Source organism: Lycium barbarum, chromosome 12 (assembly GCF_019175385.1).
Source record: "Lycium barbarum isolate Lr01 chromosome 12, ASM1917538v2, whole genome shotgun sequence".
NCBI lineage: Eukaryota > Viridiplantae > Streptophyta > Magnoliopsida > Solanales > Solanaceae > Lycium > Lycium barbarum.
In genome coordinates, this window is record NC_083348.1 from 66012900 (window position 1) to 66040588 (window position 27689).

General features: G+C 34.0%; 1 protein-coding gene and 1 pseudogene across 1 annotated transcript; one reads left to right on the forward strand and one right to left on the reverse strand.

Annotated features, from left to right (window-relative positions):
* Window positions 1-1278: 1278 nt before the first annotated feature.
* LOC132621294 (cyclic dof factor 2-like) lies at window positions 1279-4281 on the reverse strand. The gene is made up of 2 exons (XM_060335511.1): window positions 3938-4281; window positions 1279-2935 (listed from the first exon to the last, which is right to left on the reverse strand). Exons 1-2 carry the CDS (start codon window positions 4106-4108, stop codon window positions 1634-1636), a joined length of 1473 nt encoding a protein of 490 aa, XP_060191494.1. The 5' UTR covers window positions 4109-4281; the 3' UTR covers window positions 1279-1633.
* A 20704-nt stretch (window positions 4282-24985) lies between these two features.
* On the forward strand, window positions 24986-26289 carry LOC132622603 (uncharacterized protein At5g19025-like; annotated as a pseudogene).
* Window positions 26290-27689: the final 1400 nt, after the last annotated feature.

A 27689-nucleotide genomic window follows, 5' to 3' on the forward strand; every position in this document is an offset into this window, starting at 1 on the left:
TCAATCTTTCTGTTCAGCTTGGAGATACAGAGGAGAAAACCAAAACATGCAATAACAGTAACCAGGAGAGCAGTGGGATTCAAGAAATAGAAATTAATAAAGTTATTTTTTTCCTAAAGTTGACTTTCACATTTCACTCCCGACGAATTTGCCGACTTTAATACTGATTAAAAGAACATATGAAGCTACCAAATTCCCACCAAATCACAAAAAACCAGCCAATTAGACTCAGTGTACGAGTTTGCTACATAACACTGATGAATGAGGAGATAAAGCATCATATCAGCATGTCTCTCTTGCTGTATGACAGCACCAATTTGAGCAAAGAATCTCTTATAAACATCGTATAAGAGAAGCCAATCATTTTGGCTGTTACAACCAGAGGAATGCCAGAAAATAAGGAGCAGAAATTTCTCTAGAAAACACATCCACACTCCATCTCTCCCATTACAAGTAGATGACTTAGATTACAATAGTTCGCTCATCATACCAATTTATAATAGCTCTTCCGACTACAAATATGTGCAAGAACCAGATCACAAAGTAAAAGCTTAAATGAAGCTTAGATTAGACGACAGCCTCAGCCTAGGTTTGACTAAAGCCCCAAGCTACCCAAAAGAAGTAAGCCAAGAATCCACGGCTTAAAAGCATAAGCGACGAAGGCCACGGATAATTTGATTCATAAAGACCCCAATATAATCGATATAATGAGGCATTACATAGCTAGCAGACAGTTAACATGGTCTTGATTGCTCTATGGTTCTATTTGTTCACATAGACAGAAATGGGTTGACAAGTACTGGAATCAATAGGAAAAGGACCATGAAGCTTGTGGATTAATTGTAAATTAATCCATTACCTTTTCCCTTGGCAAGTTGGCCATAAAATGGCGGTGTCTCTTCTTCACTAGAGAATCAACTCCTGCTAAAGATAAAGATGCATCAAGTGTCTTTTGCAATACCTTTATTTTTTCCATTTCAGCATAGTCCTCTGCAACTAAATATGTTACTGGTATGGGTGGAATCAACTCCTTTCTGCTTTCCTCTGAAAAAATAGTATCGATAAGCACCACAGAGAGTTTAAATTATGCATTACCCTTTAATTTACAAAAATGAAAGGCCGACACCTAGAGGAAGAATTGAAAGGTAAGGTTCTTCAGATAAGCAAAGATACATCTCATAGAGATGAGCTAAAATAACTCGCTAGAGCATCCTCAGGAAATATATACTGACAATCCATCCGTAGCAGTGCATTACTAGTAAGATTCGCAACAGACGATTAAGCAAATAATAAACTTTTTAAATTTACTGCCAACTTATTCATCACACAGCAAATTTGGTACACAAACAGCCTAGTTTATCCCTCATTTCTCAAATACAAGTATGTACATCAACTAAGTGGCAAAACAGAGAGAGAGAGAGAAAAAGAAAACGCTATCAACCAAAAAACACCTTTCTTTTCCACACAAAAAGGAGAATTAACTGCTAGATATTCATCTACTCCGATCCGAAAGAAATTGAAGGAATCTATCCTGCATTTTCGCCAACACTACTGTGAAGAACTTGCTCTAACCAAAATATGCCGACAGGTAACAGTAGTTAAGAGTTACTGAGCTGAAGAATTCCTGCCTGGCCTAGCCATCATTGTCTGATGTTAATGATTCCACAACTTCTAATAAGCTCTCATTGAAATTTACTGACCGAGACATTGCTGCTGGGTTTGCTTGTAATACAGTAGAGTTTTCTGAAACACTATTGTTGTCATTATTCTTCGGCTGAAAAGCACTGAAAGGACTTCCACCAATGGAATCGACACTATCATGTTTTATTCCCAATGTCGCCCATATAGAACTCTTTGCAGCCTCTCCTGGATCATCAATTCGCAGAGTTTTTGGAACCCAGAGGGACTTCTCAGGATTACTCTCTTTTAAAGGCTCTTCCTTGCTGCTCACGGGTTTTAGTACGTTTTCATCCCTCGAATGTTTCCCCAGAGTCGGAGAACCAGGACCAGAAGTCGGAGGTGTTTGGGTTAAGGAAGCACTAACTGGGGACACCCAAGGGACATTCCAAGAACCTGCTACAGTATAACCCCAATAAGAAGCTGCTGGGTAAAACGGCATAGGAAAGCCTGGAGGGCAATAACCAGGAGGACTCCAGGGGACAGAACTGCATGGATATGGCCAAGGAGTCCCAGGATAGCAAGTCAAGTAAGGTGGAAAGTTATGGCAGTTCGTCCTTAGCAGGTCAGGTACAATTTTGTTAACTTCAACCTCTGAATTTGTAGTAGTGACGGACGATCTTCTAGAATGGTCATCTCCATTGTCTCCCGCTCCGTAACTAACTTGAACCCCAGGCACTTCTGGTTTATGGAACCCGTTTTGTGAACAGTTATGCATTGTTTTGTCAGCAATGTTCAAAGCTGAAGCCATTGATTCACAGAGTGGTGTAGTGGAGCCAAATGCAAGAATAGGATGCTGGATTCCATTTGGATAATCTGCTTGTGCATTCGGAAGTGTTTCAGAGACAGATATTTGACGGTAATGTGGAATTGAGTTCTTGTTTTTCCGACGACCAGCACCTACTGGCACGTTCCTCATGGTCCCACCAGCTGTCCAATATCTCTGGCAATTCTTGCAGAAGTGTCTAGGCTGGTTCACATTGTAATTGTTGAAATAACAAAATTTGGTTTCCATGCTGTTACACCGGGGACACGGAAGTATCTTGTCTGGCTTTTTGAGGATTTTTTCTTGCGAATTACTTGCTTCTCCCTGCTCTTCTTCACTTTTTGAGGGTCTCGTTGAACAGTCATTATCAACAGGTGGCTCCTTCATACTATCATCAGTTTTAATTGGATCTGAATTCTGATCCGGTAACTCCTTGCCAGTCGAAGTTTCCACCTCATCCTCATCATCATCCAGGTTTCCTCCAAAGTCATCCTGTATGTGTGATGCATTATCACAGAGGAGTAAATTGAGTCGGTAAACCCTTCTTTTAAACTATTCAAATTATCGGAAAACTTAGGGAGATCTCAACAGAAACGGTTCAACAAGATTTCACTAGTCTCTTATAACTATTGAAACAACCAAGCTTCTCCATCTTTAAGAAGATATGTGAAGGTTGTAGCGAGACATATTGAGGCCAGAGGTAAAAACGAAGACACAATCGTAGTTTATATAATCATGAAGGAATCAACAACCAGGGAGGACGAAGGATACGGGTGCATAACAGATTAAGTAAAACAACTCCGTTAGCAAGTCAAAAATTAAACTACTCTTTGTTCACGCAAATTGATTGTCCATTACAGGAACTAAACATAGGAAAGTAAAACTAATCTTAGATATAGAGATGTGAAAGATGTTGAACAAAGAGATTTGATTGATAGAACAAAGTTGAACTCTAATGAATCACAGAACAATTATAACAGAGTTTAACTTCTATAAAAGTATAAATGTTTTCTACACTATCAAGTAATCTAAATGATTATTACAGGTAACTACCCATAATAATTGGAATTAGTAACTTGAAAAATAGGCAAGTCAACTTCTATACGATGTTAAATTTCACTGACCCAAAAAACAAAAAACAAAAAACAAAAAAAAAATTGTATTACACTATCAGTTAATATAAGCTAAATCCATTGTAAAATTAATAACTTGCCATTAAAAATTATGGGACACCAATTAATATTTTATGAATACGTGACCTAATCGATAAAGCAATAAATTTCAACAAAAACACGGCCTTTCCTTTAAAGATATTGATTTAATCCATTTCAATCCAAAAGAAATGGTTTATAGTTTTTCTCTGATTCAAAACCCTAAGGAAATGCTACTGACTGAGGTGAAGCAGAGTCCAATGGGAAGTCACATACAAATTCCTAACAAGAAATATCAACAGCTTATATTCTAACATTTAAGTCTTAAAACAAAGTAAAGTACCTTTTGAGCTTCTTCTTCTTCTTCTTCTTCTTCTTCTTCTTCTTCTTCTTCTTCTTCTTCTTCTTCTTCTCCTCCTCCTTTGGTATCCTCATCGTGTTGAGGAGAATCCGGCAACTGAATGGTTCTACCGAAGAGTTTTATAGCAGGGTCTCTGTCTTTGAGTTCAGACATATTTGGTGTAGAGTTTTATGTATGCACTTTTTCAAGTTCCTAAGATAGCAAGTTAGAAGAAAGAGAAGACAATCCAACAAACAAGTCCGGCGAGTTTGGGGATTGGGTCTCATCTCATGTTATGTTACTCCCCATAGATCTGACACATTCCGACACACATAATATGTATACCTGTTTTTTCTTTTTAAATATTTTCATTCATTTTTACTTGTACTAGAGATTCACTTTTACTTGTCCAGTTTGAAAGTCAAAACATAATTTAACATTCCATACATATTTCGCTCTCATTATTAATTATTGGGTTAAAGACTTCAAAAAATTATTAATGATTGTATAATTTTCAAAGTATGTTTGATTGATTTTATTTATGACTTTGTAAGAAGCGTGTCATGTTAATACAGGACAAATAAAAATGGGTGAAAGGAGTGTTTTCTATTGATTATGATATAAAATTTAAATACAATTTATTGCTATATGAATAATAAATAAGTATAGTCATTCTAACTAGTTAGATTAATAATTTATCTGGCGAAACTTTTAAAATCAACTTATTTGAAAGTGATTTATTTGGCTAATCAAAACAAATATGAGGAAGGGAAAATGCATACGTATATAGTTTAGCATAGTCGGTTCTATCAATCATGGAATTTGAAATGTAATCAAACAATTTGCTGATTTGAAGACAAATCAAATTCTATAACATTTTGTTTTGATGAATTAAAAAAGTGAGAAGCAACTTGTTTATGGAGACTACGTGCAGAAAATGTTAAATACAGCTCATATGCCACGTCAGATAGAGAAAACAATTCTCAGCCACAAGTTTTTCGTGGCTTCGAGATTTTCTATTTCTACTTTTTCTTCTTTTTGATTCTCCATAAAGTGAAAGGGCTCTTTTTTATCTGAGTCAGCACTACCTTTTTTCTTCCTTTTCTTCTCATCCCCAAATTCTTCGTTTTTGGACCCACCTTTTACAAAGTCACCAAACTTTTCGGCTTTGCCTACGTTTTTTGAATTTCATTTTATAGACTTTTCTATTTTCTTGTGGATGATAATACAAGTTGGGCAAAATGTTGGACACTACAAAGCGTGCAGAACCAGCAAAACTCAAATACTCTTACGTTTTTTATTGTTATTTTTATTTTTTTATAAGTTGTACAATGTACTGTACTAAACATAAGTTCCGTTTTTTACTTATTTACGTTAGCAAATTAAGATTCTTTTTCACTTATTTATGTTAGCAAACTAAGATAAGATTAATTTTTTTTTTTTAATTTCATTTTATAGACTTTTCTATTTTCTTGTGGATGATAATACAAGTTGGGCAAAATGTTGGACACTACAAAGCGTGCAGAACCAGCAAACTCAAATACTCTTACGTTTTTTATTTTTATTTTTATTTTTTTATAAGTTGTACAATGTACTATACTAAACATAAGTTCCGTTTTTTACTTATTTACGTTAGCAAATTAAGATTCTTTTTCACTTATTTATGTTAGCAAACTAAGATAAGATTAATTATTTTTAAAATTTAATTCATATTATTAAATAATTATTTCTAAAATTTAATGAATTAATAATAGTCAAATTTCGATTTTCAAAGCATAGTTAATGGTAGGAGTGTGCAAAAACTAGTTTAACCGAACCGAAAAAAACACTATTGGTTTATCAGTAGCTATTGGGTTGATGGTTTTGTAATTTTTTTAGTGGACTACCGATTCGGTTTTTCGTTTTGAGGTTAAGTTAATGGTTAAACTGATAACCGAACAAGATTATATTAAACTTACCTTTTTACTCCTAATTATATTAATGGCTTTAGATTTTAAATACAAACCCTATTTCCTAAATTCTTACTTTCAGGACCTTATTTCCGCAGGCGACACTTTAGTTTTCTCAAGCTAGGTCTCTTGTCTCTCTGCCTCCCTCGACTAGAAGAAAGAAAATTAGTTTGTTTTAGTAATAACATCTTTGAATTTGCTTCTGCTTGTAATTTGTGTAGACTTTTATGCATGAAGGTAGTGCATATATAAAAAAAAAAACGAAAATAAGAGAAAGCAAAAAAAAATAAAAAAAATTAGAGCATTTTCTTATCAGTTAAGCCAAAAACCGAACCGTTAAGGATCGTAAACCGATTAACCGAAAACCGATAATGAATATCTTAATAGTTTGGTTATCGGTTTAGCGCATTTACAAAGTGAAAACCGATAAACTGAATCAGTAATACACAAAACCGGATTAGCACCCCTAATTAATAGAGGTAATTCAGTAAAATAAAATTTTATTTAATATTATGCAAAATGCAAACTGGACAAGTATAAGGAATAGATGAAATATTAAAATAATACATATTAGCTAACTATGATCTCATGATAAAACTAGGAATACATAAGTTTCCCTTAAACTTGTTCCGAAAATCATTTACACACCTTTAATTCATAGGCCGCCTAATACCGTCTAGTTTAGTTTGAAGTGGGATTAATAACCCCTTATGTGAAGCATATGAGAATAATTAAGACTATGAAGAATTTAGGTATGCACCAAATAAATCATGTCAAGTTTAGTGGATAATAAAGTATTCTGCCTTTATTATTTCGTTAAGGTAATCAAGTGTAGGTGATGCTTGTAAATTATGAAAAAATTAATGTTATAGCAAATCAAATACTCCAGCTTGGCTTAACAGAAATCGTAATTGAGAAAAAACACAATGGCTTATTCAATTCAAAACAACCACCTATGAGTTCGAAGTTTCAAATTTATGTATGCACTTTCTTCTATCTTTTCCGACCTTGTACCTAATTAAATATATGAGATAAAGGGTCAAAAACACACCTTAACTCTCACATTTTTTTTTGTGTATTTCATACTTGAACTATCTGAAGTGAGATTTTCCTATCTAAACTATCACCAGATAGTTAGCAAAACACACCTTGACTTAATTATATATGATGGTGTGTGCTGCACTCTCTTTTTTGTTTAAAAAATCGTGCGATGTGGCACTCCACGTAGATAAATAATTCCATCGTGGTAGAACTAATTGTTAGGTTAAAAGTTAATTCCACATGGATAATCTGCCCACATTTGCAAAAGACATTCTTCCTCATTTTGACAAGAAAATATGACCAATGAAGAAATTGAAGGAGAAAATCTGATTAGCTCTTACAGAAGAAGAAAATGAAGAACAAGGCTGATAATGAAGAAGAAATAAATGAGAAAATCTACACAAGAGAAGAAGAAATGAAGAAAAATTGGTTGAGAAATGATGAAGAAGAAGGGGGAGAGCTTAGGGTTTTAAAGAATTAATTGGAGATTAAAAAAAAAGAAATAATGAGTCAGCTCATTTATAGCTGTTACATATGCCAAATGGACAAAAAATTTGAGAAAATTATGCTGCACGCGCATTTTGATGTTTGAGGTCAAACATTTAATCTAGTCAGCGTTCATGTGTGTTTTGCTAAATATCTGGTGATAGTTTAGGTAAAAAAGTCTCATTTCGGATAGTTTAGGTATGAGACACAAAAAAATAAAAAAGTAATAGTTGAGATGTGTTTTTGACTCTTATCTCTAAATATATTGGTCAATTATACTTTTCTTGATGCATGAGTAATCACAATTCGGCTTAGGCGCTGTACATGTTATTAGCGGCCAAATCATGGTTTCAAATTTTTTAAATGTAAAAGTTGACCCATAGGTTTATATTTTATAAAAATAGATCCATAAGTTGATTGATATATTTACCAATAATGTTTACCGACCATATCAAATATCAAAAGATCTACAAGTTGGTAGTATATTTATAACAAATTTATTCTTACCCACCATGTGGGAGGATTATATTAAAGAGTAGTTATACGACAATTCATGTTCAATTTTCCATTTTATTGAACTAAAATTTGATTAATTGATGTTCTATTTTTTTAGAAAGGCTTTCTAGTAGGGTATTAATTTTGTTATGAACTATGACTTGCTCGTTTGGTACGATTGTATAAGAATTGGGATTGCTTTGATGATTTTCACAACTTGTGAGGTTTTTATGTTTATAAAAAAAACAACTTAAGAAATTCAAATTGTATATCCAAACAAAACTTCAACTTTAAATCATTATGATTTTATCTCACGATTCCAAATCATGGCTCCTTATAGGACGACTACCCAGTAGATCAAGAGTTGTTTGTGTCTTTTCTTTAATTTCTATCCAGACAAATAAGTCACCTCGTACAAATGAGGTCAACTGTTTTTTTTCTTTTCTTTGGAAGAGAAGCACAAATGTCAAGTCTTTGTATTCAAGAGGAAGAAAATAAAGAAGATGATGAATTCCCCACCAAGCTTTCTACGACTTTTCCCAAACGGTGACCCAATGAATGTAACTTCTGACTGATAATGGAAATTCTACATCCTGAAGTCTTAGGTAACTTCTTTCTTTTCATTCTACACGACTAGTCCTAGTTGTCTCAACAATATCTGAAACACTTGTAAAACTTCTTAGGTTTTCTCAAACAGTAAGTTACTCTAGAAGAGCATCTTCTTCCGTCGGCGAACATAACCAGAAGCATAACATTACAACACTATTCGTTGTCTTTGTAATAACATAAATAACCATTCCATTCGTAGAAGACTGAGAAGAGTTTAAAGAGATGGCAAGCTCACTCCGTAGATTTCACACCAACATCTGAATCAGGAGGTCTCTTATCATCTGCCAAAAGATAAAATAATACTAGTTATTACAAAAAATGGAAAAGCAGGGTTGGTCCAAAACAAAATTAAAGCATCATTTTTCTCATCATCACTTGTCTATATTCAAAATAATTTGGCAAGTCCAATCTGCACGGAGCAAAACACAGAAAATGCTGAACTTCTTTCGATAAAGACAAGTTGCAATGACAAGGGATTTGAATCCTTTAATTTACTACAAAATAATTTACTAAAGGAACCAAATCAGTTGTGGAAAGCTCAGAGACTAAAAGAGTTGTCAACAGTCAAAGATATGATTCTAAACTGCACGCAAGGATTCATATGAATCTCAAGTCTCTATAGAAAAATTTGGACAAGTATTAGATTTCAAAATTGTGGACTAGACCAAAGACTTCAAAATGAATGAGTGCTCCGATACAGACCCAAACAAATAAATCCACCAAGCCAGATCAGACCAATTAGAGTATCGAAAATAGTTCAAATCTAGTGCTTTCTAACCAACAGCACCTCAAAGCATGTGCAGCCAAATTAACTCAAATTGTCGATAAGGCCTCAAAGACATCAAGCAACCTTTAGGAGTAAAAATGCTCTATTGTATTGAAGCAGAAATGAATGATATAAGTTGACTCCAGTAAGAACATTTGTACATTCTTTTTTTTACTTATTAAAAAAGAATTTGTACATCGGAGACTTCACAACAAATCCTAGCTAGCCTACTAGCAATATATGCCCGTGCGATGCACGGACCGAATATGTTTATTCACTTTAATTAGCCAATGTTTAAGGTTTGTATTTTGAAAATAACTTTTAAAAACATTCTAATTGTTATTATATATAGCAACATATACAAAATGTATTTTATGTACCATCACTTTAGTTATAATTAGAAAATAGAGTTTAAATATTAAAAACATATGATGAATTTAAATCTTTGAGATGGAAAGAGTCGGACTTTTTTTCTCATTGTCATGACAATGAAAGTTGTTCATCGATGTGAAAAAGAAAATTAGTAAGAATATGAGGGAAAATTAATATTTTGATTCTAGATTTTTTCTTTTAAATTATATCTTATATGTATACCGACAGATTGATATTCATCTCAATTAATTAATTGTTCAGATCCAAACATAAAAACCATTGTTGTATATATTGGATTTTTTAAAAGCAAAACTAATAAAATATTTTTATTAAATTAATTAAACAATATATTATAATTTTTTATTTTAACAATTATAGATAAAAAGAATTGTTACAAAGAAATCAAAATTAGAAAGATATATGTTATATCGTAAATCACCAAATTTTAATTCTGAAATGAAAATATAAAGTAATACATTTTATAAATGTAAAGAAACAATAATCAGAGAATGCAAAAGAGAGTAAAATAAGTAAGGTATTGACAAAGAAGGAAAACGGAGATAAAAATTCACTCCCTTCCTTCACTTTTACTTGTCCACGTTGACATATCAGGAGAAAGAAAAAATTCTTCTTCTTATTTTACCCTTCATATTAATTACTCATTTTTAAATCATTTTCTAAGGCTATTGAGACTATACACCAATAAATATGGATGTTATGATAAAATATATACTTCATTTATTAATTCTTAAAGAACGTGAAAAGTCAAAAGTGGACAAGTAAAAGTGCACGGAGGGAATAAATATGCGTAGGAGAATTAAAATTGAAGTGCATATGTATATACATGAGAAAAGAATAAATACCCAGTACTATGACATATGTCTAAGTGGGATAAAAAAGTAGTTGGTTAAAGTGTACAATGTATATAATTTTTAGTACAAATTTGCATTGCTATTGTTCTTCCTCTCTTCACGTTTAAATTATTGACAAAGAAGGAAAATGGGGATAAAAATCACTCCCTCCATTCACTTTTACTTGTCCATGTTAACATATCGAGAGAAAGAAATTTTTGTTCTTATTATTAATTTTACCATTCACATTAATTACTCATTTTCAAATCATTTTCCAAGGCTATTGAGACTTACACCATTAAATATGAATATTATGGTAAAATATATACTCCATCCGTCCCAATATTACTTGCCACTTTTCCTTTTGCACGCCCTTTAAGGAATCATAAATATATAAAAGGTGTATTTTACTATCTTACCCCTATCTCTCTCCAATAAATACATTCTAATCAAAATTGACTATTTTCAAGAACATTTATTACTAAGGGTAAGATGTGAAAGATTTAATTAATTTTATCTTGGTTTTGTAAATAAACAAGTAATTTGGACATATATTTTTAGTAATGTGGCCAAGTAATATGGGACAGAGGGAGTGCTTCATTTATTAATTTTTAAAGAACTTGAAAAGTCAAAAGTGAACAAGTAAAATTGCACGGATGAAATAAATGTGTCGGAGAATTAAAATTGAAGTGCATGCGTGTATACAGGAGAAGAGAATAAATATTCAGTACTATGACATATGTCCACATGGGATAAAAAAGTAGTTTAGTAATGTGACCAAGTAATATGAGACAGAGGGATTACTTCATTTATTAATTCTTAAAGAACTTGAAAAGTCAAAAGTGAACAAGTAAAAGTGCACAGAGGAAATAAATATGTCGGAGAATTAAAATTGAAGTGCATACATGTATACATGAGAAGAAAATAAATATTCAGGACTATGACATATGTCCACGTGGGATAAAAAAGTAATTGGTTAAAGTGTACAATTTATATAACTTTTGGTACAAGCATTCATTGCTATGTTAGTTCCTCTTGGACACTTATAATAAATAAATAATATGTAGAGAGCGTCGGAATATGTGGATTGCATAAGAAAGACAAATCCCAACTCCTTTTCTGAAGTGCAGACAATTGAATTTTGTGAACCACGTCTAAAAGCTTATATTGTTAGAGAAGGATGCCTTTTTGTTATAGGACACTTCTATTTTTTTGTATTAGCAATGCACCTTCTCAGATGCATACCTGACTACTTTTCTTGGACAGCCACTTGAAAATACTTTTCTTAATGGCTTTGAGGTTCAAATAAGGACGCCTCTTAGTGCCGACACCATGTGACTGAATAAGAGAAACGACAGAGGAGAATTGAAGAGCGTGTGTGAAGACTAGTTTATGCACACATTTTATTATAAATATAGCTATATATATTTACCCGAAGTATAAACAATATGTTATATAAAGTATTAACTATTTTTATTAACTAACACAACGTCTGCAGTCAATGGACAGTCTCTCTAGTCTCTTGCAATTCAAGAGCTAACCTCTACATATTGTTTCACTACAAGTCATTAAAAACCGTTACGGAATTCTTCTGCTCTAATTTCAGAAATTAAAAGCCAGGTGACCGAGGAGTTAGTATTGATTTATGCAAAGATGATCCTTGAATCTCATGTGAACAACTTGAAAAGAAATGAAACAAAGGCTTATGAAGGAACAGAGAATGTGATATTATTTGCTTTGGGCCAAGCCTGCATGGTGTTACCAAAAGACCTCACATCATTAAGAGTATCCAACACCTTATAGCTAGCTTCTTTTTATTTTCAGCTACCAATGTGGTACTTTGTTCGCACACCTAACAATATCCCCCTCGAACTAAGTTCCACATGGCTCATTACCATAATTCACGGGTCAGAGATTCAACATGTCTGTGTGCCACCCACATCGTCAGAGTGTTTACGATCACCGAAGCCCAAAGGCTGTGTATGCGTCTTCAAAGCTACGGGTAAAGGTCGTCATAAACTGGCCCATAGACTGGCAAAGGCACTAAGGCGGTTCCCACGCCACACTCCGCCATCTTCATACTCGTCCAGCCAAACCATTGGCTTTGATACCGGTTGTTGGGCTAAACGGTCCAAAGATACTCTTAAAATGATGTGATATTGTCCGCTTTGGGCCAAGCCCACATGATTTTGCCAAAAGACCTCACATCATTAAGAGTATCTTGCACCTTATAAGTAGCTCATTTTTCTTTTCAGCTACCAATGTGATACTTTGTTCGCACACCCAACAACTTTCCTTTTTTGTCGTAGTAAACCTTACTCAACCATAAAGACAGGGATGCTCTTAAAAGTGAATTAGCCAACATCTTGTTGCTAAATAAAATAAAGACCTCAAAATGCATCTTTATCATTCTTTCTCTCATTTAACAATGCGGAAACAAAGCATGATATTGGTTGAAGCCAACAATGACGTTTTGAGGTGTTTTAGACTAGATGTTGCTGGCCAGGACACACAATAACAACATATGTTTTTTACAACGTTAGCAATATATTTGGCATATGGAATATAACGGGTTCAAAGAGTGAAATGGATAGTGAGGATTAACAATGCGGACCTAGGGACTGAGGCATAGTTGTATTTATTGTGTAGCAATATTCATAGGGAAAATCAATGAATTGTATGCTAGACAATACCACAAATCCCGACCAACTCCCCCGCCAATCCAAGAAAAAACGACAAGGTAATCCTAAGAGGATACAGTCAAGCTGTCTTAAAGGTACCATTTCGCTGGTTTGAGTCATAGGACAACATGAAACAAACAAATTAACAAGAAAGCCCAAAAAAAGATCAAAACTTAATGTATATTACAGCCTTAAAGGGGTGACTGATCAGTTAAGCACTTACATGCTGTGAATGGAAAAGTGCAATGGCTTAGCGGGAGAGGCCAAGGAATATTGAATAGCTCTCCTTACCCCGTCGTGGAATAATTGGAGCCCCAAAACGAGTACCCAAAGTCAAATCCAGAGTGATATCAAAACTGCATTGCACACCAACAAAGCAAAAGAAACGCCCCATGGACAAGTATAAAAAAGTATATACTACACCAAAAGATTTTAAAAAACACTAGGTTGTTATTCCTTCCTGTCTGTCTACTGAGAAAGAATTAGAGATAATGGTCCAATTAAAAACTCATCTAAACTGTCACTTTTTTGCGAGTTTTATACCCAGCCTATCAGTTGTTCCCTTTTTCTACCGGAACTATCGCCATCTATGTGTTAAAACACACCCAATTGAGCAGATGGTGATAGTTCCGGTAGGAAAAGAGAACTAAGTATATTTTAATAAATAAATTGTATAATTCAGGTAGGAAAAAAAAACATATGATAGTTGGAGCGTAAAAACTCGCGAAAAAAAGGCATTTCTTGACCATTAACTCAAAGAATTATGCTTGCTGGACACAACCATTATCAAAAGGAAGAAAAACTTATGTAAGTAGGACCTACCTCGCTCTCCTTGACCTGCTTGTGATGCTTCTTTTTACGTAATTTACGCCTTTAAGGGGGCTTAGTCCTTTTATTTCATATCCAAAGAAATATACAGGATTCAGAGGTAGTAGCAATGAGCTAAACCTCTGATTCATGATTGCGTATAGCCTAGTTACTACTAGCTAACATCTACAGAGAGGTATACTCTCTGAACACCAATGCAACTCCAAATATATACTAATTCCCGGACATGTTGTACTTGTATCTCATACTAATCAGTACAAATATTTTATAACTATACAAATAATATTAGAATATGCTTGCGATGAGTTACACAAATTTGAAGGGAGAAAATACAAGCTCAAATTAATGAAAGATGAGCCTATTCGACCAACTTAATTGTTGAACGTAAGATGATTACATATTTTTTGAACACCTAAATTTAGTCACGTAAATACGATCGTCATATATACCAAATATTCAGCTTGACAATTTTCTTGGTTTCTTTTTTATGAGTAACGTCGGATTTAGTTGCAAATACTTCATGTCTAGAAAATTTTACCACGTGTTTAAGAAACTGTAGTCCTTATACAATCACATACATATCAAGAAGTTGTTATTGAGTAAAAATACTATTTTGTAGAATTTGTACAGAAATCAATCAACATAAGTCTTCCTCCGGATGGCAAGTATATCATGATCAATTTCATGGCGTAAAGCTGCACAAAAGTATTACGTTATTTGAGATATTGATACTTATTAGTGGGTACATTAAAGTTTTATTTACATCATATTTACATGTACAGTGATCTTTTGTTTTTATTCAAAATTGTGATTTCTTTCATTTATAAATTTGACAAAAAATGTTGTAGTTGAATTGTATGCATATAAATTGTACAATGGAATATAACAAAATAATCATGTTTCAAACCTAACATCCATTAATTAGGCACTCAATACAAACTTTATAAAACGGAAGATAACCAAAAAATGAAAGTATCCAAACAATTTTTTACAAGTTCTATACGTGGGAAGGTTGCTTAAAAAAATGTGCATAAACAAAAGTATACAATTTGAAGAATACTTAGAGGAAATACTAAAGAATAATACACTTACTTGATAAAGCAGCAGCTTTCCTTTAGTGTTGCTTGTAATTGTGATGAATGCATTAGTCCTTTTATACACGATCAGCAGCAGTAATCAGATTTTATTTGCTAATTTGATAGTAGTAATTTTGTTCAACTGATAAGATAATTAATTGGCTATTTAATTGCAGTTACTAACTTTCTTAACTGATCCATGAAATCACCAAAAGTTTACCAAAGACACGTTTACTTTAGCTATAATTAGCATTTAATTGGATCTCAATTTAATGTCCAACTTCATTTTTCAATTAACATGTTCATAGCTGGTGAAAGGACTCGGGTTATCATCATTTCTTTTCCAATTCACACGTTCACTGTTGCCAAAATTAACCATTTAATATGATCCCATTGAATTACCACCTTCATGTTTCAATTCCCACGTTCACATATAGCTCTAGTTTAGATATAACCTTAATGGGAAATAGAAAGTCACACCTTTACGTATTTATGTATTTGCCAAATATTCCTCTTTCAATTCTTAGAAGAGGAAGAGAAAAGGTTTTTAAAAGCAAATACATAAATACGTGTTACTTTTTGGATTTTAAATAGCAAAAAAAAAAAAAAAAGCAGGCTATAAATGCTTTGGCAGATACATGTGCCATTTAATATGTTTTATTTCTTAATTAATTGGTTCATTTATCATTTATTGGTTGGTAAATTCATTTATCATTTATTGGTTGGTAAATTTACTATTTGGTGTAAAACTAATGTAGGAGTAGTGTTTAGATGAGGGGTGTCGTTTAACGTTTAATGGGTTTTTTTCATAATTCAACTTTTGATTTAGAGTCTTCCCACTTTTAGTATAATATGATTCTTCCTTTGCTTCATCCTAAAAGAAGTCATATTGTTTCTACGGAAAAGGGTAAAAAATGTCCTTAAATTATACGAAATTGAACAAAAATGCTCTCTGTTCATAGTTTGATTCAGAAATACTCTTAAACTATGTGAAATTGAACAAGAATGCCCTTATTATTTCTTAATTGGGTAAAAATGCCCCTTTCCTAAAAAAGATATTGTTTATTTCCTTTTAAAACACATTTTTTTAATAAAAATATTATTTTTAAATAAACCTTTTCTTGTTTCATTTATTTTAAAATCCCTTTAACTAATAAAAAAATGGGAAACAATTTTTTTCTTAATCTCGTTTTTTCAATTAAAATGAAATTACCCATGTATTTTTTTAACTGATAATATAGGTCATATATATAAGTCATAGTAACCCTATCATTAATTTTCATTTAGATAACTATAAAAAAAATTCTAATAAAATAGGAAATATTTTTATTTCTTAATCTTTTCCAAATTGAATAAGTATTGCTAATATAATCCTTGGCTGTAGAGTTAAAATGAAAAAATGGTCAACAATAACTCCATGGACGATATCTTAAAGATATTTTTTGATTTGAAGCATGTAATAAATTTTCTAGTTTTATGGCATTATGATTGTTGTATCTTAACTTTAAAACCAAGGAATATATCAACAAATGCTTATCTTACTTCAATTTGGAAAAAGATTAATAAATAAATATTTTTTTATTTTATTATGCAAAGAATTTAATTGTTATCTAAATGAAAATTAATGATGGGGTTATGGTGATCTTATATACATATGACCTATATTATCAATTAAAAATATATATGAGATAATATATCTTAATTGATAAAAAGAGTTTAAGTAGAAAAAAATTACTTTCCACTTTTTTATTAGTTAAAGGGATTTTAAAAGAAAAGAAACTAGGAAAAGTTTCTCTAAAAATAATTTTTTTATTAAAAAAATGTGTTTAAAAAGAAAAGAAACAAAATATTTTTATTAGAAAAAGGGCATTATTGACCCAATTAAGTAACACTAGGGGCATTTTTGTTCAATTTTTCATAATTTAAGGACATTTTGAACCAACTATAAACGGAGGGCATTTTTTTTCAATTTCTCATAGTTAAGGGTATTTTGACCCTTTTCCGTTGTTTCTATTCATTGTGTAAGGCTGTAAGCACCTGCACTTCTTTATAAGCATTTTTAGTAGCTAAAGGATTTTACGATATCCCTTTCTTTTTAAATCTCAAAATATTTTTTCCAAAATAATACCCCTAGCTTTTTCTACATTCCATATTCGTTGTTCCTTCTTTTCCTTACACATTTTTTTTTTATATTTATAAGTTTTAAAATAAAAGGGTAGGTTAGTCATTTTACGAAAAGAATAGGTAATCAATATTTTTTAACAACTTATGTCAACTGTTTACCCACTGTTTGGATGGTGGTTTCCCATAGTTCATTAATGTATGGTTTTCTAAGAAATCACATTTGTTTTCATTGTTTTTAAAATTATGTGGTATGATGTTGTAAATCCGTGGTTCATCCCATGGTTATATAACCATGAAAAATTTCAATTTTTTTAACCACGGATTTGGTGATTTTTCCGTGGTTACATATTTTATTTCCCCCTTATACCCCACCCTTCACCATCCACTCCACCCCACCCCCACCCTACCACTCACCCCCACTCCACCCCACCTCACCCCCTCCCCACCCTCCACCCTACCACTCACCCCCACCCCACCCCTACCACCCACCCTCAACACAACCCCAACTACCCAACTCGTCTGCCACCTACCCCCACCCTACCACCCACGTCACACCACCCACCCCTCCACCACCCCCACCCACTACCCCTCACCACTACCCAGCCCCACAACCACTCACCCCCACCCTACACCCACTACCCCCACCCTCATCTCACAACCACCCTCCCCTCCACCACCCCCACACACTACCTACTTATTTTTTAAAGTTCCTATTTTGTTTTATTAATATATATAAATTAATTTCTAATTAAGAGTTAAAGATATTTTAGTAAACTTATAAGTTATTATATAGTATCATATAGTCAAACCAAACAATATAAATGTTATTAAACCACAACAAACGATACAGTCTATCCAAACGTTGTGTTCATTAATACAGTACAATACAATACAACACTATAATGTACTATACCATACTGTACATTAATGAACCACGGGAAACAATCATCCAAACAGAGGGTTAGTATCATTTATCAGTTTTAACACTTCTATCCAAATATGTAACTGATTATTTGTACAATCAATTTCAGCACTTCATGCTTATCAAATATATATATATATATATGATCAGTTAATTCAAATGACCTCTTAAGTTTGGAATTTCTTTCTTAAATCCCGAATTTGTGGTCATAAGGTGTAATTCAAATGAAGTTTTCCAAAATTTTAATAGTTTTTTCGCATATTTTCTCCACTACCTGCCTAACGAAGCACAACAACTTCCATGATCTTTTGTCCGGTTTTCAACCTTAAATAATAAAGTAAGTACTTCTAATACCTCAAATATCGATAATTCTAACTTTAGTTCTTATAAGTTTTGGTTAAGCACACTAACCTTCTATTAATTTTTAAGTGAACTTTTGAACCTTCTAATAATAAATCTTCATAAATTTAACAGAAAAGGGCCTATAATGCCCCTGAACTATCGGATTTGGTACAAAAATACCTTCCGTCCACCTTTTTGCTCCAAAATGCCCTCGACGTTAACCTTTTGGCTCAGGAATGCCCTTATTTTTAACGGTAATATAAGAGAAAATACTCAAAATACCCCCCAACGTTTGACCAAAATCCCAACTACACACCTAACTTTTGCGTTGGTCCTATTACCCCCCAAGACAATTTTTTTCAGTATTAAAATGCCCCTTTTTTGCTGATGTGGACAAGAGCGTGACTACACCGCTCAGTGGCGCGTTATAGCCTTTAAAAAATAGCATCTGACGTGTTTAAAATGCAAACTGGACTGCCACATAGATATATTTAAATTCCCTCCATTTTTAAACCCAACTTCTCATTTTTTTTCTCAATCACAGCCAAACAAGCCCTAAACACAAAACCCATTTTCCCTACTCTTCCTTTCACACCACCACCAGAACAGGACCACAATAATCCTGTGGTTTCTTACTGATTGCAGAGGGAATTTTACAGGCTACGAGTTTTGAGACATTATTTATATCTATGAATAGAACAATATCTTATGTTCCATCATTTAATCTATTCAAATTAGAGTTTTTTTTGTTGGTGACACAATGATGAAAGGTTCTATCTGGTTCTTGGTTCGAGAACTCCATCCGAGGTCATCGGCGAAAGCTCCGCTTGAAAGCTCCATGTCGATTTACAATTGCAGCTTTAGTTTTTTTTTTGTTACCTGATTTAGTATCTTTTTGTTATTATTCACTGTATATTGAGATGGAGAAGGTGTTTTGGGTTGATTTTGATTATTTCTAAGAGAGGGTGGAGAAGTGGTTGGACAGTAGCGATGATGAATCTCTCTGGCATTGGCTATGGAGTTTTGATAGTTGGTGGTGTGAAAGTGGTCAGCCATGGCTGTGGAGAAGGTCACCGGTAACAAGTGATCTTTTCGTTTGGTAGAGGAAGATAGAGGACAAAAAATTATTTTCTCTTGGGGTGAGATTCAGTGGTGGACTGTATAGAAGAAATAGAAAGTAAAAGAAAAGAAAAGAAGGATGTGGGGGGGGGGGGGGGGGATGGGGGGAAATTAAAGATGTGGCACGTGGGCCAGGCGCGTGTGGATAAACGCCTGTTAATAATTGGGGGTTGGCATATTGGACTGCCACATCAGCAAAAAAGGGTATTTTAATACTGAAAACAATTGTCCGGAGGGTAATAGGACCAACGCAAAGGTTAGGTGTGTAGTTGAGATTTTGGTCAAACGTTGGGGGGTATTTTGAGTATTTTCTCGTAACATAATTAAGAATTTCATTTAGTACGTGATGTGTTCTTATTGGTTAGTTTTATAATTAACCTAAACTAATTAAATCTCAACCCAAAACCCGGATCACCTAACAACCCGTACCCGTCCTAATTAAAATCCGCAATGAACCAAGGAAAACCCCCAATTAAAGCCAGAGACCAATCCCTTTGCTCTGACGAATATGTTATATCCCGTATTTTGCGTATTCGGATAATTCAAGACAATTGCAAGAAGTTAAGGGTAAGACTATTTTCCAATTTATTTTAATGTATGAGTTGTTTATTAGTGAAAATATTAAGAAAGGCTAGGGGGCAAAAAGGGAAATTCGCAAGGTGGCTCATAGAAAAATGGAGGAAGGCCAAGGGCAAATTTGAAATTTGGAAAATAATTTTTCATGAATTTCAAAACAAAACAAAAAAAAGATTGGGCTTGGATAATTTGGGCCAAAGTGGCCGGCCATGTTGGAGTGGGCCAAGGCCCATATGGAATTAAAATAAATAAGTCAAAGATGACTTATGGAACACATTTTCATTCTCATCTTTTGGAACTTTGAAGAAGCTTGGAGAGAAAGAAAAAGAACAAGGGCCTATTCGGCCATGGGAGGAAAAAAATTGAAGTCCAAAAATTTTGATCCAAAAATTATTTTCTTCTAGCTTTTCTACCAATTGGAAGGTCCTCTATAACATGGAGTAGTTGTTGGAGCAAGTAGATCATTCTTTGTTGCAAATTCACAACCAAAGCCAAGTGAGAAGTTAAGGGAAAAAGGTAAGATTTAATCTTCTTTTATATAGTATGGATGGTTGTGTATGTTGTAGTATGTAGAAATGGGTGAAATTCATGAAAATATGGATGTTGGTTGTGGCCATGTATATGTGTGTTGTGTAGGAAGATGAGTCAATTATTTTATCTAGTGTTTTGATTGTTGTTGTTGTTGTGGATTCTATGAGAAAGAAAGTTTAATGATTCTAGTAAAGTTGTATTGGTTGGAGAGTTGCTTTAGAAGTTAATGCGATTTGAATATAGCTTTCTTGTAATTATGGAAAACAATGTTGTTAGTGTGTGGATTGTTGGTGTAGTTCATGAATTTGAAGGAAGAAAATGTGTTGTTATTGTTCTTGTTGCATTTGGGAGGTTTCGGGTGGTATTGTGCATTAGTTGGGTTGTTTTGGTCATTGTGCGGATTGTTTGAAGTGTTCTTGAGTCTTGTTTGTAAGGTCTTGGGCAAGTATTTGAACGTGTGAGCATTTATGTTGGCTTGATCGTATGTGATTGAATTGAATATAAATGAAATGTCGTCGAATTATGTAAAAGGAGCTACTAATGTTAGAATGTATTTTGAATTAATTGTTGAAGTTGGAGATATGATTGTTGATATTGTTGTTGATAATTTGGCCGAGTTGAATTCCCGGATTGTTGATTGATAATTTGGTCGAGTTAGATTCTCGGGGATAGTGTATTTACATGGGAGATGCTGCCGAAATTTCGGCAGATTATAAGTGAATTTATTTGGAAGGCTAAGACAAGTGTGTGACAATGTGTTTAATGATTGTGTAATCTTCTTGAATGTAGACTAGCGATAGCGAGCTTGGACAAATAAGCGTAGCTAATAGGACGTGGAACAGGTATGTAAAGCTTACCTTTTCTTTCATTGGCATGTCCTAGAGCTAAGTAAGCTATGATACTTATCTTGGGGTAACTCTATTCTCGATTCCGAGCTTGTTAATGATTATTATTCACTTCTTGATGTGAGTATACTTAGTATAGCCGAGCTTATTGTATGATTGAATAACGAGAAAAGACTAAAAGAGTTCTGTAAGTGGTATTGTCCCTAATTTTCGTAGACGGTCTCGGATTGCTTGAAAATGGTCGTAGAGGTTCCTATAATGAATAACGTTCATAACTTTCATGTGCTACCTCGGATTGTTTTGGAAATGCTCGTAGAGGTTTCTATAACGAATAACGTTCATAAATTTCATAAGCGAACTCAGATTGTTTTAGAAATGTTCATTGGGGGGGGGGGGGGGGGGGGTTCTATAATGAATGATGTCCATAGCGATATTTGAAAGGTACTTGGTATGATTGTTGCATTAATTTTCCAAAAAAATACCTTCTGAAACGTTCGTAGAAGGTTCTGTGCTTCAAACGCTCATAACTTTCTTATACTAAGTCGGATTGGTCGAAACTTGTTTCTGAGTCTTCAGGCGTCGGTAAGTATAATTATACATCGAGTCCTAAAAGTTGATTTATGTGCATTTAGTTTCCTACTACTCTGCTCGTGCATATGGTTGTTAACTTTCTTATACTAACTCAGATTTACTTGAGACGTGTTTGTGGTTTATTAATGATTTCAAGAAAATTAGTTTTGTACTAAAGGAAACATAAAGTCGATTTTCAAAACCACTCCGAAGGGGGTGCGAGATTTTATTATTTAGATTTTCAAAACCACTACGAAGGGGGTGCGAGATCTTACTATTTGTTTCATTTACGATTTTGTGTTTACACTCCATAGCGGTATCTCTTTGTATTGATATTTGTGGATTGAGTAGTGTAGACACCATCATTAGTATTATGTCGCAAGTGGCATGCCCGAAGGGGCCAAAACCAGTATTATTATGTCACGAGCGGCATGCCCGAAGGGGCTAGGACTATTATTATGTCGCAAGCAGCATGCCCGAAGGGGCCAGGACTAGTATTATTATGTTGCAAGCGGCATGCCCGAAGGGGCCATCATTATCATAATGCCGGACGTGGCATGCCCGAAGGGGCCATCATTATTATTATGTCGGGAACGGCATGCCCGAAGGGGCCAGGGTAGTATTATGTCGGAACCGGCATGTCCGAAGGGGCCATCATCATTATTATTGTTATGTCGGAACCGGCATGCCCGAAGGGGCCAGGACTAGCATTGTTATGCCGGCGGCATGCCCGAAGGGGCCATCATTGTTACTATGCCGGAAGCGGCCGTCCGAAGGGACCATTATGATACTATTTTCTCATAGTGTATTCTAGAATTTGGGTATGCTGTACTTACATTGTGTATGCTAGAAGGCGTGTAAGGCACTTTATGGCACGGTTCAAAATGTTGTTCCAGGTTACTCCGGGTTGCCTCTAAACTGGTTTACTGTTACGCCTCTCCTTGTTTATGAATTGTTATCGCTTTACATATTCAGTACATATTCCGTACTGACCCCCTTTTCTTCGGGGGCTGCGTTTCATGCCACGCAGGTACACCCAGATGAGTAGGAGACTATGCTAAAGGTGTTCCAGCGGGATTGGCGAGCTCCATCTCAGTTCGGAGTGTTGCCGGGTCAAAGTACTTACGTCATGGTATTTTGTATATGTTAGAGACTTTGCAGACAGTATCCTGTGGATAGGGCGTCGAGGAGTGCGAATCATTTGTAGATTTTAAAAGAGTATGTAACATGATTTCAGTTGGTAGATAGTACGTAATTGATTGAAAGTTTTTCATAAATCTATATAAAGACGATGATCTCTATTTGGAAAAGTTTCATGTTTTAAAAGTTTTTGAAATGACAGGTTTTGGTAAAGTGAACATTTAAGGGTTCGCTCGACTCTGATGAGAGTCGGGTACCCATCATGCCCTATCAAGATGAGGGTGTGACAGAATAGTTCCGTCTCCGGCCACACCCATGGCCGCCTTACAAAAATACTAAAAATGGAAATACAATGGAGTAATGAATCAACAACATCAGTTGATTGCCAACATCAGCATCTTCTTCTTTCTCTTCTTATTTTTGGGAAGTCAGACTTAGAATTTTTGGGTTGTTTGAGTTTGAATCTGATTTTAGCCTGTTTATTCAGTTTACTTGTTTTGAAATCTAGGTGAATGCTGAAAAAAATACTCCTTGTTTAAACTCATGTAACCTCCATAAAAAATCAGATATCCATTGATGAACATTCAGCTTAGTTTCAAAATTTGATTTCGAGATTTGAACTTCATATGTTGGAATTTGGTTCTTAAACTCAAGTGTGATGTATTATACTTAAAAAAAAAACTCCTTTGAAGAAGTGAACGAAAGTAGCCATTGGAGGATCTTTTGAAGCTTGCCTCGGAATTTCGAGATTCGTGAACAAGTGTTAAAATCAATTGGGTGATTAAGTTGGTCGCATGAATAACATAGAATCAGAGCTTAGAACCTGAGAAAAAAAGCTGAAAGCTTCATGGAAGCCATTAATAAAGCGTGAAGCTTCAAGTTACAAGAAGACCCGGTGTTATTTTAAAAGAACAGAGATTGGATCTTTGACATGGTGGCGGTAAAGTTTTTTTTTTTTTTTTTTTTTTCAGTTTGGTCGGGTCAAAGTCATGGTTTTTTTTTTTTTTTTTTATTTGGGAGGGATTCAAATTTGGGCCAAACAGATTAGATCACGTAATAAATGATTATTTAATTTTAAGGAGACCGTTAGAAATAAGGGCATTACTGAGCCAAAAGGTTAACATCAAGAGCATTTTGGAGCGAAAAGGTGGACAGAGGGTATTTTGTACCAAATTCGATAGTTTAGGAGCATTTTAGGCCTTTTTCCGTCAATTTAATGAATTAATTAGCAACTGCTAATCATTCAATTATCGAACTATATTAACTTTATATTTTTACTGCATTCTTGAGATTAAATTGTAAAGATAATCTAAATATCACATAGTATTACTTATCTAAAGAGACAAAAAGCACATAATATTATCATAGTTAATTAAAACTTACATGTACTTAGTCAAATATTACAAACATCAGAACCACAATTCGTTTAATAATTGAGAGACCAAAAGTGCAATTATTCCATTTTTCGAACTTCAACTTTAAATTTTCCTTAAGTTTTAAAAAGTCAAGCAACTAAACACGTTTTTCTTTTTTGTAAGTCATAAATAACACTTTTCCGAAATAACCTTTTTTGATAAGATCTTTCCCAAATCCCAATAATAAAATCTCTTTTCCAAAGGGATTCCAAATCAAGTAAAGTTTGGGCTTTTGTGAAAGCAAGAAAATTAACGTGTGGGACACACTATGGCCCATCTATAGCCATAGCCCAAATAGATAGGGGAAAAAAAAAGGAAATATCCTTGCCGTGTATATTTCTTCAATTCAATACATCAAACCATTCATACGAAGAAACCAAATCGACAAAAGTGGTTAAGTATTGACTTCTTAAAAATCTTTCTTGCCGTCTATGTTACACCAAGTACCCTAGCCTTTCAGTAACTGTTAAAAAATTTAGTCTTTTTTCTCCCTTATATGAATCTTGAATTCACTCTGATTATAAATTGTCAAATTTTGCTACAAACTTTCATTTCTTTCAAACCCGTGATTTTTTACTGAATTATAGATGATGGGTTGATCTAGATTGAACAATTTGATGTTGGTTTAAGTTAAAGATTGGATTTTTTTTTTTCAGTTTCTTGATTTCAACAACCCCAAATGGTCTGTGTACTTGCAGTTGACCAAGAATTAACCTTAGCCAAATCCCAGAATTCAAGTGATTCTTGACTGAAATTGAGGAAAATGAATCAAATGCAAAAGAAAAAGAACATGTCTAATTCCAAGAATCATTTAAGTATCCCTGCTTGTCAGCAATCTGGTTATGCTTTGATTGATGTAATGATTTTGATTGCTGTGATTGGTGCTTCTGGGGTTTTGTTGTATCCTTCTGTTAATCTTTTGGTGAATAAAATAGCTGAATTTGTCAGATTAGTTAGTTCTGAATTGAAAGAGGAAATTTTTGAAGCTCCAATGGTATACATGTGTTTAGGACTTAGTATTTTATTTGCTGGAATAGCTCTTTGTGCAGTTGCTGTATGTACTGGCAGGAGATGTGGGAAACCGGATTGTCGCGGGCTTAAGAAAGCTGCTGAATTTGATATACAATTAGAGACAGAAGATTGTGTTAAGAACTCGAATTCTGCAGGTAAAGATGGAGTCAATAAGAAGGGATTGTTCGAGTTACCTCGCGATCATCACAAAGAATTGGAAGCTGAGCTTAAAAGGCTGGCACCTCCAAATGGAAGAGCTGTTCTGATATTTCGAGGGAGATGTGGATGCTCTGTTGGTACAATGGAAGTGCCTGGACCGAAAAAGACTCGAAAGGTTAAGAAATAGGAGTAATGTTTATCTGTAAAACATATTTTATAATGAAGTAGGCCTGATGATCATATGATATGAAGATACTATTTCCTTGAATAAGCTTACTGAAATAAATCAAATGAATTCTATAGAAAAGTCATTTGTAGTATGTATATTGGAATCATTTCTCTTGCTAGCTTCGTGGTTTAATTATGTTAGTACTTTAGTGGTATAAGCATGGGAAAAGATTGCTACTGGACCCTTGAAGAAATAAATTGCAGTTATTTTATACTGAAGCAGGCCTAATGATCAGATGAAAAGAAGATACTATTTCCTTCAATAAGCTCATTGAAGTAAATCTAATGGATTATATAGAAAAGTCATTTGTAGTGTGTATATTGGAATCATTTCTCTTGCTAGCTTTTTCATTTTTAATTATGTTAGTACTGTAGTGGTATTTGCTTTATGTGTGGCATTAGTTTAACTGCACTTTATGTCTTCAAGGGTACGGTATCAATCTTTCCCAAGCTACCACTGATGCCCATTATTGGATTGCCAGACCTTTAAAATATATTTGGAGTGTTATGACCAGGCTAAGAAAAAAGTGAGACTTAAAATTGCAGCAACTAGACTTTATGGTATGCAACTTTCTTGATATGTTTCAATATATTCCTATAGTGTATTCTTGATCTAAGATGCTCCTGAATTTTGGCGTGTGGCTAGGTCTCTCTAATGCTACAATTACTGAATGAAACAACTTTTGTACGAATGTAGTTCCCAATTCGTTTGTCATAATTGCTTGACTTCACAAAATAGAGTTTTAGCTCAAGTTTTGAAATGCAGTCCGTTCGGCATGAAACTAGTGTTTCTAACAGCTCAAAATTGGTTTTCCTATCTGTAAGTCGCTTCCCTTCAGCTGTTGTCATCGTGACAGCATTTTCTACTCAGTTGATGTCTAGAACATTTATTAACAAGAAATTGTTGAATCCGTCAATTGATATCTGTGAACTCTTCACCTTTTAATGATGTGAATGCGATGATTGGCCATGATATGAATACGATGATTGGCCTTTGTGTGCTCTGTTTGATGCTTTAGCAGTAATGTAGTATCATTGTAGTAATTTCTATATTGCTTTCCGTTCCATTTTCAGATTTTGAGAATGGGGTGCAAGTTCGAAATTTTACTTAGATATGCTTTGATAAAATAGTGTCTTAAAGTGGTTACAGTATATTTCCTAACAGAGTTAATATGGGGTTTCAATTGAGATTGGAATGTCTTAAGATGGAATCTCTGACTTCAGCACCTTTTCTGCTAAAGAATTTGCTTTCCCATCACTGCAATGGACCACTCTGAAGCACAGAACTACTGGAGATGCCAGTGTAATTATTTGACTTGATCTTGTGTTGCTTTATTTGCAATTTTCTTGCAAAAGTGTCAGATGTCTGGATCTTGGATGGTTCAGTATATCCAACATATAATGTGAATAATTACTCTATCTGGGGTTTATGTTATGACCATAATAAAGGCTATATATCAGCTAATTGATTGTCTGGTGAGTAGAGGCAGATCTCGGGTGGCTTCTTCAGGTTCAACTGAACTCGTTGCTTTCTGTTCAAACTATGTGTACTTATGGAAAAACAAAAAGGGGTTTTACTCATTCTGGGTTGTTGATTCTAGATTTTGGAATCGCCTTCG

Bases quoted from the DNA above. Each gene is read 5' to 3' on its own strand.
- LOC132621294 (XM_060335511.1), bottom strand. From the start codon at position 4,108: ATGTCTGAACTCAAAGACAGAGACCCTGCTATAAAACTCTTCGGTAGA. The intron at 2,936-3,937 runs GTACTTTACTTT...TCACACATACAG, and splicing joins AAGAAGAAGAAGCTCAAAAG to GATGACTTTGGAGGAAACCT.